This window comes from Carcharodon carcharias, chromosome 16 (genome assembly GCF_017639515.1).
Source record: "Carcharodon carcharias isolate sCarCar2 chromosome 16, sCarCar2.pri, whole genome shotgun sequence".
In the NCBI taxonomy this organism is placed as follows: Eukaryota; Metazoa; Chordata; class Chondrichthyes; order Lamniformes; family Lamnidae; genus Carcharodon; species Carcharodon carcharias.
This window is the reverse complement of record NC_054482.1, coordinates 48,630,835-48,645,616: the sequence shown is the minus strand read 5'-3', so window position 1 is coordinate 48,645,616 and position 14,782 is coordinate 48,630,835. Positions and strand designations below refer to the sequence as shown.

Below are 14,782 nucleotides of genomic sequence, written 5' to 3'. Positions count from 1 at the left end.
ATCAGGCACTGTTAGGCTGTTCACTAAATCATTACTAAATCTAATATAGTTGGTTTCCTTGTTGGTTCTTAGACATATTGTTGCAGAAGACTATCCTGACACACTCAAAAAATTCATTACCTCTCTGACACGTATACCAATTTATATGAAAGCCTATTCTAATTTATATGAAAATTAAAACTCTCATGAAAACTACTATGCCTCTACGATATGCTTGTCTAATCTCTGCACTTATACAATCTACAACTTCCCAGCTGCTGCCAGGCAGCCTCTAGAGCACTTCCACAAAAGCCTTGAATCATTTCCTCTTTTTTAAATTCTACCATAAAGTCTCCACTACTTGTGTACCTCTCGTTATATACTCTCTTATCTTTGAAGTGACTTAATCATTAAGAAGATGCTTTCCCCACTGCCATTTTCCCTGTCTCTCCTGGGGACATTATAAGCTGTTATATTTAGTTCCTAGTTTTTACTGCCTTGCAGTCTTGCTTCAGTAATGGCTACCATGTAATCCCCTCCAAGTTGAATTTGTGCCTGCAATTTGTTCAATTTATGACTTATATTCTATACATTTGTGTAAAGAATGTTTATTTGGGCCACACACCCTAGCCCATCCTGCTTTAGTGTTTTACTCACATGTTTCTTATTTTTCTCTCGCGGCTTAATCGCTTTATATTTTTCAGTTTTCCCTTTGCCAATATAATGCCTTGATTTCTGATGGTTCCTCTACTCCAGTGCTTCCCAAAATATTTTCCAATGTGACCCTCTTTTAACACTTGAAAATTAACATGATGCCAGCAAAAACAAAACAGTAGTAAAGCAGCATAGTAACATTCAGTATAAAATATTAATGCATGTATTATAGATTAATATATAATATATAAAAATATGAAAACCTAAGTTTTTAAAAGTAGTTTACAAAATGTTATTGTTTCATGAACTCATGTAGGTTTCAGCCAAGCTCATTATGTCCCCTAGTGACAGAAGACCCTCTTTCCCACACCGATCGCCAGTCCCCTCCCCTACACACACCATCCTCTCTTCGCGTTCCCCCACACCCCATTCACTCACTAAGCAGCCCCTCTCCCCTCTTCTTTTTTTGCCTAGTTGCTGGTGCCTGTGCAGAGTGGCTGTCTTGGGGTAAGGAACACACGAGGCAGGCAAGAGCAGAAACAGTTTGAAGCCACCACTCACCTTCCTGGCTGAGTTACATGACCTCCCACTTTTTCCCGCACTCAGTCAGCTACTGAGTTACACTTACCTGCCCCCGCTTGTGCCAATTTGGCATAGAGACATCCCAGGCCCACTCAGCTGAAAGATGATTTTGCAGATTGAAAGGTGCTTTGGATCAGGAATCCTGTCCTGCAGGAAAGCTTGGGAAGTTACTGTGGCTTGCTGCTTGCATGTGGTCTATCTGGATTTTGCTGTGGACTCATGAGCTTGAATAATTTGATATGTGTTTCCATTACAGATTACCCTCATGGATGCAAATTATGTGATGGATGAAACCTTGGGCACTACCTCCTTCAATATTGGAGAAAACATCAAAGTAGGAGGGAAGAAGGAATTTTCATTTGTCTTCAATGTTGTAAGTTCTTTTTATAAATTGTATACAAGAATATTAGACTGAACAAACATATGCTATAACCCTTGATAACCCTGCTGACCATCTCAACATATGGCATCTTGCTTAATTCCTTCTTTCTTCAGAAATGCATCCTTTCTTGAACTAATTTATACTGTCTATCTCAATCTGCTTCCCTACTAATATATTCTACTACCCTGCACTTGGATGAAAATGTTCTACCTAATTTCCCCTTTATTCCCAACTTCATAAGATTGAACCCTCCAGCTTAGTCAACAACTTGTCTAAATCAGTTTTGTCAATTCTTTGAAACACCTTGAACATTTCAATTAGGTCACCTTGAAGTCTTTTCCAATATAAATCAAGATGTAGGATTAGACACCAATATTCAGACAATGTTTGATGGACCTTTCATTGTTTGATCTTTTACTTGGCTGGCCTTGTGTGGCTAAAATATGGGGCAGGTGAGAAATGAGTCAGGAAGCCATAACTTCCAAAATAGATCTGGGCCTGTTACACAAAGGAGCTGCTTGTGCTGCTTTCAATTTTTTTTCTTGTCTTGCTTTAAGCCGGTGAACATTTTAGGGAAAAAATGATACATGTTCTCTGATTTGGAAAATTGTTTACTTAGTGACTGTTTAAATGGTGATAAAACAAATATCTTAAATTTAGGATTGCTCAGCAAGAGGCCTTCAGTGCTTGTTTTAACTGTTAATGGTATGTTAATTATGTTGTTAAAATATACAGGCAAAGGGTGTTGTTTAATTACGTACTTAGAGCACTTATAAAGAGTATAAAGAGAGACTCCTGGAATACTGGGTTGATTGATACGGAGCAGGCATATGTAATGCTATGTATTGTGAATGAATCTATTGTCGAGAAAATTCTAGTTTCCTACTTCACCAATAGGCTTGGAATCAATGTAACACTAACCTGTATTTCAACGCAATTTTTAAAAATTCTTTCAATGACATTACAGTCAAGGCCAACATTTATTGCCCATCCCTAATTGCCCTTGAATTTAATGGCTTGCTAGGCCATTTCAGAGGACAGTTAAGAGTCAATCCCATTGCTGTGGATTTGGAGTCACATGTAGGCCAGACCGAGTAAAGACAGCAGATTTCCTTCCCTTAAAGACATCAGTGAACCAGTTGGGCTTATATGACAATCGATTACTGAGACTAGCTTTCAATTCCAGATTTATTAATTGAATTCAAGTTCCACCAGCTGCCATGGTGAGATTTGAACCCGTGAATCCAGAGCATTATCCTGGGCCTCTGGATTACTAGACTTGTGGCATTACAACTACACCACCATCTCTCCTAGTTCTGACTGGCTTACAGCAGCTGCTATTTTTTACTGCAAGTAGTATTAATCGTTCATTTCATTATAGTCATGGAGCAATTTCCCCCCTGATATGTGGTGCAAAAGAACCCCCCGAGGTGGCCAAGATGGAGTCTTGATCTGGAATGTTGGTTCACCTTGTAGCACAAGACACCATCTTTGTAAAGGAGTTGAAGCCTGCGCTATAAAGAGACCACCCCAAAGATCATTAAGACTCTGCCAATTAAATTGCCTGCTAACATTCATCAAAGAGGCTGCACACAATTTTGATAGCTTGTGCTTGATTTAATGACCTCTCCTCATAAGCAAGTCATTGCTGAAGATTTCTAGTGCTACTTCAGTGGAAATGTGTGCGTGCAGGCGACATATACTGCACCACCATAATTGTTTTTAATCAATACTTGAGTGCTAAGCCCTGTAGGTGTCTGCTTTAGTGCCTCTAGGCATATTTTAATCATGTTAATTATTAAGTAACCCAAAATTGTGGGCCAAACTTGAACAGACATGTCTTAATAACACAGTATCCAATTAGCCCTGTCTTCACCCTTTCACCAAAATAATGCCCTACCAATTCAATTCTTGCTATAAATTTGGAGAAGAGGAATTATGTTTTACTAGCCTTTGTATCAGTTACTTTAGAAGCCAGTACATAATGAATCTTTGTGTTCAGGCCTTAAGCCAGTGCAGACACGATGGGCTGAATGGCCTCCTTCAACACCATAACAGTTCTGAGATCATGTGAATTCAGTTGGTATTAATAGTTAGAAGATAAAGCAGCATGTTGTGTGCAAGAAGCAGGATGGCCATAGCACGTGGCAGGGTGTTGAGATCCTTTCTCAGAGGATTTATACCTAAGCTTCAGCCCCGATAGGCAGCTGGACTCCGGACCCCATTGATCAAGCAGGTTTCATTGCAGCTAAGTGCCTGGATGATGCACTTCATCTCACAAGACAGGGAGATTCGAAAAATTGTTTATTATTTCATTGGATGTGGGTGTTGCTGCTAGGCCAGCATTTATTGCCCATCCCTAAATGACCTTAAGAAGGTGATGGTGAGCCATCTTCTTGAACTGCTGCAGCCCACGTGATATAGGTACACCCACAATGCTGTTAAGTTCCAGGATTTTGGCCCAGCGACAGTGAAGGATCAGCGATATATTTCCAAGTATGGATGGTGTGTGGCTTGGACGGGAGCTTGCAGGTGGTGGTGTCCCCATGCATATGCTGCCCTTGTCCTTCTCAGTGGTAGAGGTTGTGAGTTTGGAAGGTTATGTTGAAGGAACCTTGGCGAGTTGCTGCAGTGCATCTTGTAGATGGTACACACAGTTACCACTGTGCGTCAGTGTTGGAGGAAGTGAATGTTTAAGGTGGTGGATGGGTTGCCAGTTGAGTGGGCTGCTTTGTCCTGGATAGCCTCAAGCTTCTTGAGTGTTGTGGGAGCTGCATTCATCCAGGCAAGCGGAGAATATTCTATCACACTCCTGACTTGTGCCTTGTAGATGGTGGACAGGCTTTGGGTAGTCAGGAGGTGAGTTACTCGTTGCAGGATTCCTAGTCTCTGACCTGCTCTTGTAACCACTGTATTTATATGGGCTAGTTCAGTTTCTGGTCAATGATAACCCTCAATATGTTGATAGTGGGGGATTCAGTGATGGTAATGTCATTGAATATCAAAGTGCGATGGTTAGATTCTCTCTTGTTGGAGATGGTCATTGCCTGGCAATTCTGCGATGCGAATGTTACTTGCCACTTATCAACCCTGAGTATTGCCCAGGTCTTGTTGTATATGGACACAGACTGCTTCAGTATCTGAGGAGTCACGAATGGTGCTAAACATTTTGCAGTTGTCAGCAAACATCCCCACTTCTGACCTTATGATGGAGGGAAGGTCATTGATGAAGCATAGAGGGAAAGAGAAAGTAGTAGGGACTGATCAGATCTTCTTGCCGAGTTTAGAGATGGATGTATTGATGGTTTGCTAGTTGGCAAGAATTAACAAATAGTGAGTGTCAATATTAAAGTGTAGAACCTACACTTACCAGATGTGGAAATGAGATATGAATATAAAATATGCTATCTAGCAGTCTGCAAATGACATGTTACAGCAAGACATTCGGTAGTGCAAGAATGCAATAGAGTCAAAAAGTTATAAAATTAGATTGTATGACTCTTTTATACTCGACCTGTTTCTCCGGTATTGCAGCTGCTCTTGGGCAAACCACAATTTATGATGTAATCCGGTAGGCCAAAAGATAAATATTTCTCGTATATATACAATAACAAGAATATGTTTCACAGAGGCTGTCTCCACATTTGAGCAACACAGCTACCCACCCTCATGCCAATTTCACAACTCTGCTGTCTAGCGTGATATCAATCCTTACATTTAGGAAAGGCTCAAGATTTAATTCTAAGAAACATACAAATTAGGAGCAGGAGTAAGCCATTCAGCCCTTTGAGCCTGCTGTGCCATTTGATAAGGTCATGGCTGATCTGATTGTGGCCTGAACTCAACTTTCTTGTCTCCCCTTATGACCTTTGACCCCCAAATTTATCTAACTCAGTCTTGAATATATTCAATGACAGTTCCCCCACTGCTGCCTGGGGAAGAGAATTCCACAGACTCCCTGAGAGAAAAAAGTCCTCCTTATCTCTGCTTTTAATGGGAGACCCCTTATTTTTAAACTGCTTTCCCTAGATCTAGTCTCTCTCACAAAAGGAATAGGTTCATTGATTTCAGTAAATCTTGGCTGGCCGCTGAATTCTCAGGGAAGGAAGAAGATCAGCACAGAGATTACCAGCCTCACCTGATCCAGTGAAGGCAACAGCAGACTTCACTGCGACACCCGACATGATCAGTAATCTGCTGATGCTCAGTATTGACGCTCGTACATAAAGTGTAGCCACCTGGGTGAAATTCTGGAGGACGACCCTTAGTCAAAGGGTCATACTGCAAACAGAAGACAATAAGTTCAGAGGAGAAGAGGAGAAAACTGCGGGTGAAAGAACTTTTTCATAAATATCTGCACGATAAGAAAAACAAGATAGGAATGAATGGGATGCCACTTTTATCAAAAGTCTGGAAATGATCACCAGATAATAATTCGACTCAATCCATCCTAATTAAATGGGAATTATTGGTCTCAGTTTGTTTTGTTCAGCTAAAGCACAGCCAGTGCCTACTGCCGATTAAATATTTCCTGACCTTAGAGTATATTATCAAGTATAGTGTGATTAGAGAGAGTGACCCACAAAGGCCACCCATGTTTATGCACTTAAGTAGGATTCTGTATTTTTTTTTTCATTCATGGGATGTGGGCATTGCTGACAAGACCCGCATTTATTGTTTATCTCTAAATGTCCTAGAGAAGATGGTAGTTAGCAGCCTTATTGAATCCCCTGCAGTCCGTGTGGTGTAGGTACACCCACAGTGCTGTTACGTAGAGAGTGAAGGAACAGTGATACAGGTCCAAGTTAGGATGCTGTTAGGATGGCTGGTACCTGCAGGTGGTGGTGGTTCCAGACGCCTGCTGCCCTTTTCTCTTCTAGGTAGCAGAGTTTCTGGAGCTGGGAGGTGCGATTCAAGCAACTTTAGTGAGTTCCTGCAGCACATGTTGCAGATGGTACACATCTGGAGAGTATTCCCTCAAATTCCTGACTTCTGCCTTTGGAGATAGTGGACAGGCTTTGGGGAGTCAGGCAGTTGATCAGTCACTCACCACTAAATTAGCAGCCTCTGACCTGCTCTTGTAGCTGCGGAATTCATGTGAGCACTGCAATCAGGTCATTGGTAACCGCCAGGAAGTTGATGATGGGGTTTTGGCGATGGTAATGCTGTTGAATATCAAGGGAGCTGATTAGATTTCCTCACTGGGGGAAACTTATGTGGCACAAATCTTGTCTTGGTCTGGCTGCATGCAGGGACGGATTGCTTTAGTATCTGAGGAGTCACAAATGATGCTGAACATTGTACAATCATCAGAAACTATCCTCACTTCTGATCTCATTTTAGAGGGTAGATCACTGGTGAAGTAGCTGAAAATAGATCTAGGAGACTGCCCTGAGGAACCCTACTGTGATATCAGGAGCTGAGATGATTAGCCTCCAACAACTACAGCCATTTTCCTTTGCGCAAGGTATGACTTCAACCAGCAGAGAGTTTTCCAATTTTGCTAGGGCTCCTTGCTGCCACACTCAAATGCTGCCTTGATGTCAAGGGCAGTCACTCTCACCCCACCTCTGGAGTTCAGCTCTTTTGTCCATGTTTGGACCAAGGTGGTAATGAGGTCAGGGGCTGAGTGGCCTTTGTGGAACACAAACTGGTGAGCAGCTTATGGCTGAGTAAATGCTGCCTGATAGCACTGTTGACAACACCTTCTGGCACTTTGCTGATTATTGAGGGCAGACTGATGGGGTGATAATTGGGTGTTGGATTTGTCCTGCTCTTTGGGTACAGGACATACCTGGAAAATTTTCCCCATTGCTAGGTAGATGCCAGTGCTGTTGGAATGATTTGGCTATGGGCATCGCAAGTTCTGGAGCACAAATTTTCAGCATTAACGCCGGAATGTTGTCAGGGGCCATAGCCTTTGCAGTATCCATTGCACTCTGCCAATTCTTGATATGGAGTGAATTGAATAGGTGGAAGATAGGTTTCTGTAATGATAGGGACCTCAGGAGGAGGCTGAGAAGGATCATCCAAATGGCATTTCTGGCTGAAGATGCAAACTTCAGACTTGTCTTTTACACCCATGCTCTGCTCTGCCATCATTGAGGATGGGGGATATTCATGGAGACTTTTCCTCCGGTTAGTTGCTTAGTTGTCCACCGCCATTCATGACTGGATGTGGCAGGACTGCAGAGATTTGATTTGATTCATTAGTTGTGGGATTGTTTAGTTCTACCTATAACATGTTTCTTCTATTTAGAATGCATGTAGTCCTATTTAGCTTCACCATGTTGACACACCGTTTTTAGGTATGCCTAGTGCAGCTCTTGGCATGTTTTCCTGCACTCTTCATTGAGCCAGGTTTGGTACCCTGGCTTCATGGTAATGGTAGAGTGAGGAAAATGCTGACATATGAGTTTGCAGTTTGCGGTTAAATACAATTTTTCTGCTGATAATGGCCCACAGCGCCTCGTGGCTAACTAATTTTGAGCTGTTAGATATGTTTGGATCTATCCCATTTAGGACTGTGGCAGTGCCACACAACACAATGGAGTGTGTCTTTAGTGTGATGATGGGACTGCATCTCCCCAAGGAATGTGCAGTTGTCATTCCTATCAATACAATCATGGATAGATGCATCTGCTACAGGTAATTTGGTGAGGGCAAGTCAAGTAGGTTTTTCCCTCTTGTTGGTTCTCTCACCCCTGCTGTAGGCCTAGTCTGGCAGATAAGCTCTTTAGGATTTGGCCAATTTTGTGGGTGGTGCTACCAAGCCAAACTTGGTGATGGATGTTATAGTCTTCCAGAATTTTGAAGCTCTTATCCCCAGCATTCTAACTGGCAAGCCGACAGCTTCAGGTCAGAAAGAGGGACGAAGGTAAGAGGGAATAGCGGAAACAAGCATGGAACAGAAACAGGGAAGTACAGAACATAAGATAAAATAAGATGTGATCAGATTTTGGCTCAGGATAGGAGAGCAGATCAATAAAATGAAGTGTCTAAGGGAGGCAAGGTACACCTAAATTGAAGACGGCACATGGAGAAAATGTTGGTGAAAAGTTGTATCAGTTTAAATGTTATAACTTAATTTTGCCAAAAGAATTTCGTATAACTTCTCTGCAATGAATTCAGTACATGCAAACCAATTTGTAAAGTGGGAAGGGAATGAACTAGTCTAACCCATGCTTCTCCAGGACTCAAAACTATGGAGCTCCTATTCCCCATAGCCCTATGATCCATTAGCGTTTAAAGCTAAGCTTGATATTTCCTAACCCTTAGCTCTGGATACATTTTATCTGCTCAGTGCTTCTGTGGTGGTCTTCATTCATGGCCATTGTCCTTTACCCTGCTATCACCAAGAAAATAGAGGAGTGAAGCTAGAAGAGAAGTTCAAGCTTCAAGAGAAAACCAGCTTGCTATTCTCTAGTTGACGTTTCGAGTCCTCATGACCCTTCGACAGAACTTGAGTTTGAGTCCAGGAAAGAGCTGAAATATAAGCTGGTTTAAGGTGTGTGTGTGGGGGGCGGAGAGATAGAGAGACAGAGAGGTGGAGGGGGTTGGTGTGGTTGTAGCGACAAACAAGCAGTGATAGAAGCAGATCATCAAAAGATGTCAACAACAATAGTACAATAGAACACATAGGTGTTAAAGTTAAAGTTGGTGATATTATCTAAACGAATGTGCTAATTAAGAATGGATGGTAGGGCACTCAAGGTATAGCTCTAGTGGGTTTTTTTTTATTTTATATAATGGAAATAGGTGGGAAAAGGAAAATCTTTATAATTTATTGGGAAAAAAAAAAGGGGGAAACAGAAAGGGGGTGGGGATGGGGGAGGGGACTCACGACCTAAAGTTGTTGAATTCAATATTCAGTCCGGAAGGCTGTAAAGTCCCTAGTCGGAAGATGAGGTGTTGTTCCTCCAGTTTGCGTTGGGCTTCACTGGAACAATGCAGCAAGCCAAGGACAGACATGTGGGCAAGAGAGCAGGGTGGAGTGTTAAAATGGCAAGCGACAGGGAGGTTTGGGTCATTCTTGCGGACAGACCGCAGGTGTTCTGCAAAGCGGTCGCCCAGTTTACGTTTGGTCTCTCCAATGTAGAGGAGACCACATTGGGAGCAACGAATGCAGTAGACTAAGTTGGGGGAAATGCAAGTGAAATGCTGCTTCACTTGAAAGGAGTGTTTGGGTCCTTGGACGGTGAGGAGAGAGGAAGTGAAGGGGCAGGTGTTGCATCTTTTGCGTGGGCAAGGGGTTGTGCCATAGGAGGGGGTTGAGGAGTAGGGGGTGATGGAGGAGTGGACCACCCCCTACTCCTCAACCCCCTCCTATGGCACAACCCCTTGCCCACGCAAAAGATGCAACACCTGCCCCTTCACTTCCTCTCTCCTCACCGTCCAAGGACCCAAACACTCCTTTCAAGTGAAGCAGCATTTCACTTGCATTTCCCCCAACTTAGTCTACTGCATTCGTTGCTCCCAATGTGGTCTCCTCTACATTGGAGAGACCAAACGTAAACTGGGCGACCGCTTTGCAGAACACCTGCGGTCTGTCCGCAAGAATGACCCAAACCTCCCTGTCGCTTGCCATTTTAACACTCCACCCTGCTCTCTTGCCCACATGTCTGTCCTTGGCTTGCTGCATTGTTCCAGTGAAGCCCAACGCAAACTGGAGGAACAACACCTCATCTTCCGACTAGGGACTTTACAGCCTTCCGGACTGAATATTGAATTCAACAACTTTAGGTCGTGAGTCCCCTCCCCCATCCCCACCCCCTTTCTGTTTCCCCCTTTTTTTTTTCCCAATAAATTATAAAGATTTTCCTTTTCCCACCTATTTCCATTATATAAAATAAAAAAAAACCCACTAGAGCTATACCTTGAGTGCCCTACCATCCATTCTTAATTAGCACATTCGTTTAGATAATATCACCAACTTTAACTTTAACACCTATGTGTTCTATTGTACTATTGTTGTTGACATCTTTTGATGATCTGCTTCTATCACTGCTTGTTTGTCGCTACAACCACACCAACCCCCTCCACCTCTCTGTCTCTCAATCTCTCCGCCCCCCACACACACACCTTAAACCAGCTTATATTTCAGCTCTTTCCTGGACTCAAACTCAAGTTCTGTCGAAGGGTCATGAGGACTCGAAACGTCAACTCTTTTCTTCTCCGCCGATGCTGCCAGACCTGCTGAGTTTTTCCAGGTAATTCTGTTTTTGTTTTGGATTTCCAGCATCCGCAGTTTTTTTGTTTTTATTATTGCTATTCTCTATTCTATCTTGATAACAGAATGGAAGAGCACATAGGTAGAGCTATACCTTGAGTGCCCTACCATCCATTCTTAATTAGCACATTCGTTTAGATAATATCACCAACTTTAACTTTAACACCTATGTGTTCTTTTGTATTATTGTTGTTGACATCTTTTGATGATCTGCTTCTATCACTGCTTGTTTGTCCCTACAACCACACCCCCACTCCACCTCTCTCTCTCTCTCTCTCCGCCCCCCACACACACACCTTAAACCAGCTTATATTTCAACTCTTTCTTGGACTCGAACTCAAGTTCTGTCGAAGGGTCATGAGGACTCGAAACGTCAACTCTTTTCTTCTCCGCCGATGCTGCCAGACCTGCTGAGTTTTTCCAGGTAATTCTGTTTTTGTTTTTGTTTTGGAAGAGCACATGCTGTGTTTGTATTGCATAAGGCCTTAAATCGTAGAAACATCAGCTGGAAGGATGTGTTAAATATGGTAATTGCCTTCAAAGTGATCTTATTTGAATGCCTGGCTGCAAAATGTTTTATCTCCAGGAACATTAGGTCAGGACATTTTTATTTATTTTTCATCAGAAAAAGGCATTTGTGAAATCACAAGCATTCACTTCATCTGCAAATGCTGATTGGCACAGTTCTTCGGTCTTGGGTCATCCATGCCAAAACTTTAATTCATTTCTTCTCATCTTTTATTATCCTCCTCCTCCAAAAATATTCAAACATGTTGATATCAGGGATCAAAGTCTCCAGTTATGAAAAGAGATTTGGAATACTGGTGTAATTTCCAATTGAAACAGAAAAGGCTATAAGACATGTAATTGGATGTTTTTTCAATTATGAAGGGTTTGGCAGGATGAAAAGAAACAGCTTTTGTTGGACTGGGAAGTCCATGACGACATGTCATTGATTTAAAATTGGCATTAAGAAAGTAATATGAGAGGTTAGTAGAAATGTCTTTCCTCAGAGATGTTGCACATTGGAATGCTTTGCTACTGGGCTTGTTGAAGCAAGTGGCTTTTACATTTTTGTAAACACTGAATAAACATTTGAAGCAGTGAAAAAGAGCAGGGCATTGAGAATAGTTTTGGATTTTCCTGGAACAGAAAAGACTTAAGGAAAGGGCCAAATGAGATCCTTCCGTTCTTTAAACTTGTTTGATTTTTATCCAACACTCTGGTGCCTTTCTGGGCCCTGCAGCAGGTATCTGAGAGAAGCTCTTTCTCTCTCTTTCTCACTCCAACATTCCCTCTCTCCCTCCTTCCCTCCCTTGCTCCCTCTCCCTCCCTCCCACATTTTTGGAAGCAGCTGGCCTCCATTCAGCAGCTTCGTCCCAGCTCTCCCTCCCTGATATTTCTGATGAGATTGAGAAATAAAAGCTTTCAAATTTTGCAACCTTTATTTGCAGATTCTATCTTTCCTTTGAGACTGGGTTTAAATTCAACCCACAAAGAGATTTTCAGGCTATTATTTTATTATCATGTCGCACACACCCTTTAGTCCTATGATCCATTAGCCTTTAAAGCTAAACTTTCCCTAGCCTTTACTTCTGGATACATTTTACCTGTTCAGTGTTTCTCAACTCCAGTGGTGGTCTTCATTCATTTTATTTTCTCAGCTCATTAAAACTGTAGCTTTATCACAGAATTGTTTTGCACTGACAAGTGGTAATGAAAGAAGGAAAGCTGAGGGAGGCAGTGGCATAGTGGTATTATCACTGGACTAGTAATCCAGAGACCCAGGGTAATGCTCTGGGTGCAGATGGTGGAATTTGAATTCAATAAAACCATTGTCGATAGTTTTAAAATCCCTGGTTCACTAATGTCCTTTAGGGAAGGAATTCTACTGTCCTTACCTGGTCTGGCCTACCTGTAACTCCAGACCCACAGCAATGTGGTTAACTCTTAAGTGCCCTCTGAATAAGAGCAATTAGGTAAGGGCAATAAAATGTTGGCCTAGTCTGCGACGTCCACATCTCATGAACAAATTTTTTAAAAATTGGATTCACAATTATAGAATGGTGTAACAATGACACGTAGCCTATGCATTGATCCAATTAGAAAAATAATGTCAAGTGATTTGACTTATTCTCTGTATTATAGAAAAAATTATAGAAAAATCAGCTCTTTATTTCCTTTTCTCAGCTCATTAAAGATATAGCAGTCAATATTATCACAAAATAATTTTCCCCTGACGAGTCGTAATGAATGAAGGAAAGCTGATCCTATACAGCTCCATAAGTGCTGCACAACCTCTTTTTAAAAGCTTCCCCTGATGCCCACAAACGTATTTTCTGGCAGGAGTCATGGGTCTCAATTGGGCGTAAGAACACTGCCTATAATTAGAAGTAAACATAACTAATTCTTCGGTTTTGTTTCATGATTGCAGCTCATTAATACAGACTTGTGGAGCTGATTATTTTTTGTCTCAGTTTAATCTGGTCAAGGTTTCAGCTGTTGATGGATCTACGTTCATGCTTGGTGGGAAGGCTTTGCACTTTGCTAATTCCCCAATTGTTAAGCAATAAAAGTTGGAAGCTTCTGAGATCAATTCCTGTTCTACTGAGTTTGCAGATTTCAGCCAGAGTAGCAGTAGAGAGCAGTACTGGCTTCAGCAGCCTGGTCTATGGATGTGAAACATCAATCAGTGTCCCCACTCTGAAGTAGCACTGAATGACTCCTGCTAGAAATGTGTGTGTCGGGTAAGGACATAATTGAGCATACCTCTAATGCATTTTGTGGTATGATAACACACCAAGACTTGCTGTCCCAGTTTACACTCCAATTTGGAAACCGCAGCTTTCAGGAAATGGGAAGAAAATTTTAAAACGCTTGTAATTTTGTTCATTTGCCTAATGGTTGGAGTCCAGATCCCGATATAGCTCAGTTGTGATAGGTGATTGTCAGGCTGCACCACTGACTTTAGACTCCATACTAATCATTTCATTTTATCTTTTCCAGGTGACCACTGTATTTTTGGAAATGTACTTAGAGGTTTGGTAGGTATCCCGGTGAAGCTGAAGATTCAGCTAAGCTCTCTTCATGATTGAATGTGAAACTAGGTGTGTTTGGTTTAAATATTTGCAACATGATGATTCCCTGATCTCAGGTTGTAACCTGGGCAGAAGCGCAACGTGGGAGAAATGGCAAAAATGGTCATTTATGCCATTTCTCCAAGGTTTTTGCCAAGGTTACGGCAGAAAATCAAGGAGCCCTTGTGGAAATTCTAACTCGTGCTCTATGAAGGATGCAAATACTTTGAAAGAACAGAGAAAGGCTTTTAAGACATAATAAACTTGACCTGCCCTTTTGGATTGATCTCAGTGCTATTTACCCATCTTCTTTCCACATGGAATGACCAGTTGACACTCAGTGCAGGCTCTTGTGAGGAACGTTAGCAAGGTATTAAAAGGCTAAGGGCAATATCCAGGGCCAAGACTGTGTCTTTAGGAGAGGCAGCAGAGAAAACTGGGCCAATGTATCATATAAGTCAATCTCCTGTGAAGACAAGTCCAAGTATATTCAACAGCTAGAGAGGAGTAGATGTCAGAATATTTAACTAGGGTGAACAGACATGATTCAGGCATCATTTTGAAGTCTTACATTTTGTCCTTATTTTAAGATTTCCTATGTCCAAGGAATAAGTATTATTTTGGTAATTACTTATGTGGAGAAGGTTGTGGAGGGCTCGGGGGTGATGGTGCATGGGGAAATGGCAGAAGGGAGAAAGAGATGGGGAGATAGCAGGAGAGAGAGGAAGTTTAGGGAGGGGATGTAGGGAAAGGGGAAGTGAGAGTGGGGAAAGGCAAGAAGATGCGGGTGCAGTGTAATGACCATGTGAAACAGGCTTGTGAGTGAGAGTATATGAGTCATGTTCCTCTATGTAATAAGCAAGGAGCTGGGGGGAAAAA

The 14,782-nt window shown here is 42.1% G+C and overlaps 1 protein-coding gene across 4 annotated transcripts in view; it reads left to right on the top strand.

The window, feature by feature from the left end:
- The window catches only part of LOC121288920 (cytosolic phospholipase A2-like), a 181,094-nt gene that overhangs the window by 96,736 nt on the left and 69,576 nt on the right, over positions 1-14,782 (top strand). For 3 of the 4 annotated variants that reach the window (XM_041207785.1, XM_041207783.1, XM_041207784.1), the window contains 2 exons: positions 1,472-1,588; positions 13,833-13,870. In XM_041207785.1, coding sequence (XP_041063719.1) covers positions 1,472-1,588; positions 13,833-13,870 — 155 coding nt within the window. Of the gene's footprint in view, positions 1-1,471; positions 1,589-11,192; positions 11,354-13,832; positions 13,871-14,782 lie in introns of those variants that run through there. The other variant, XM_041207786.1, reaches the window with a different exon arrangement.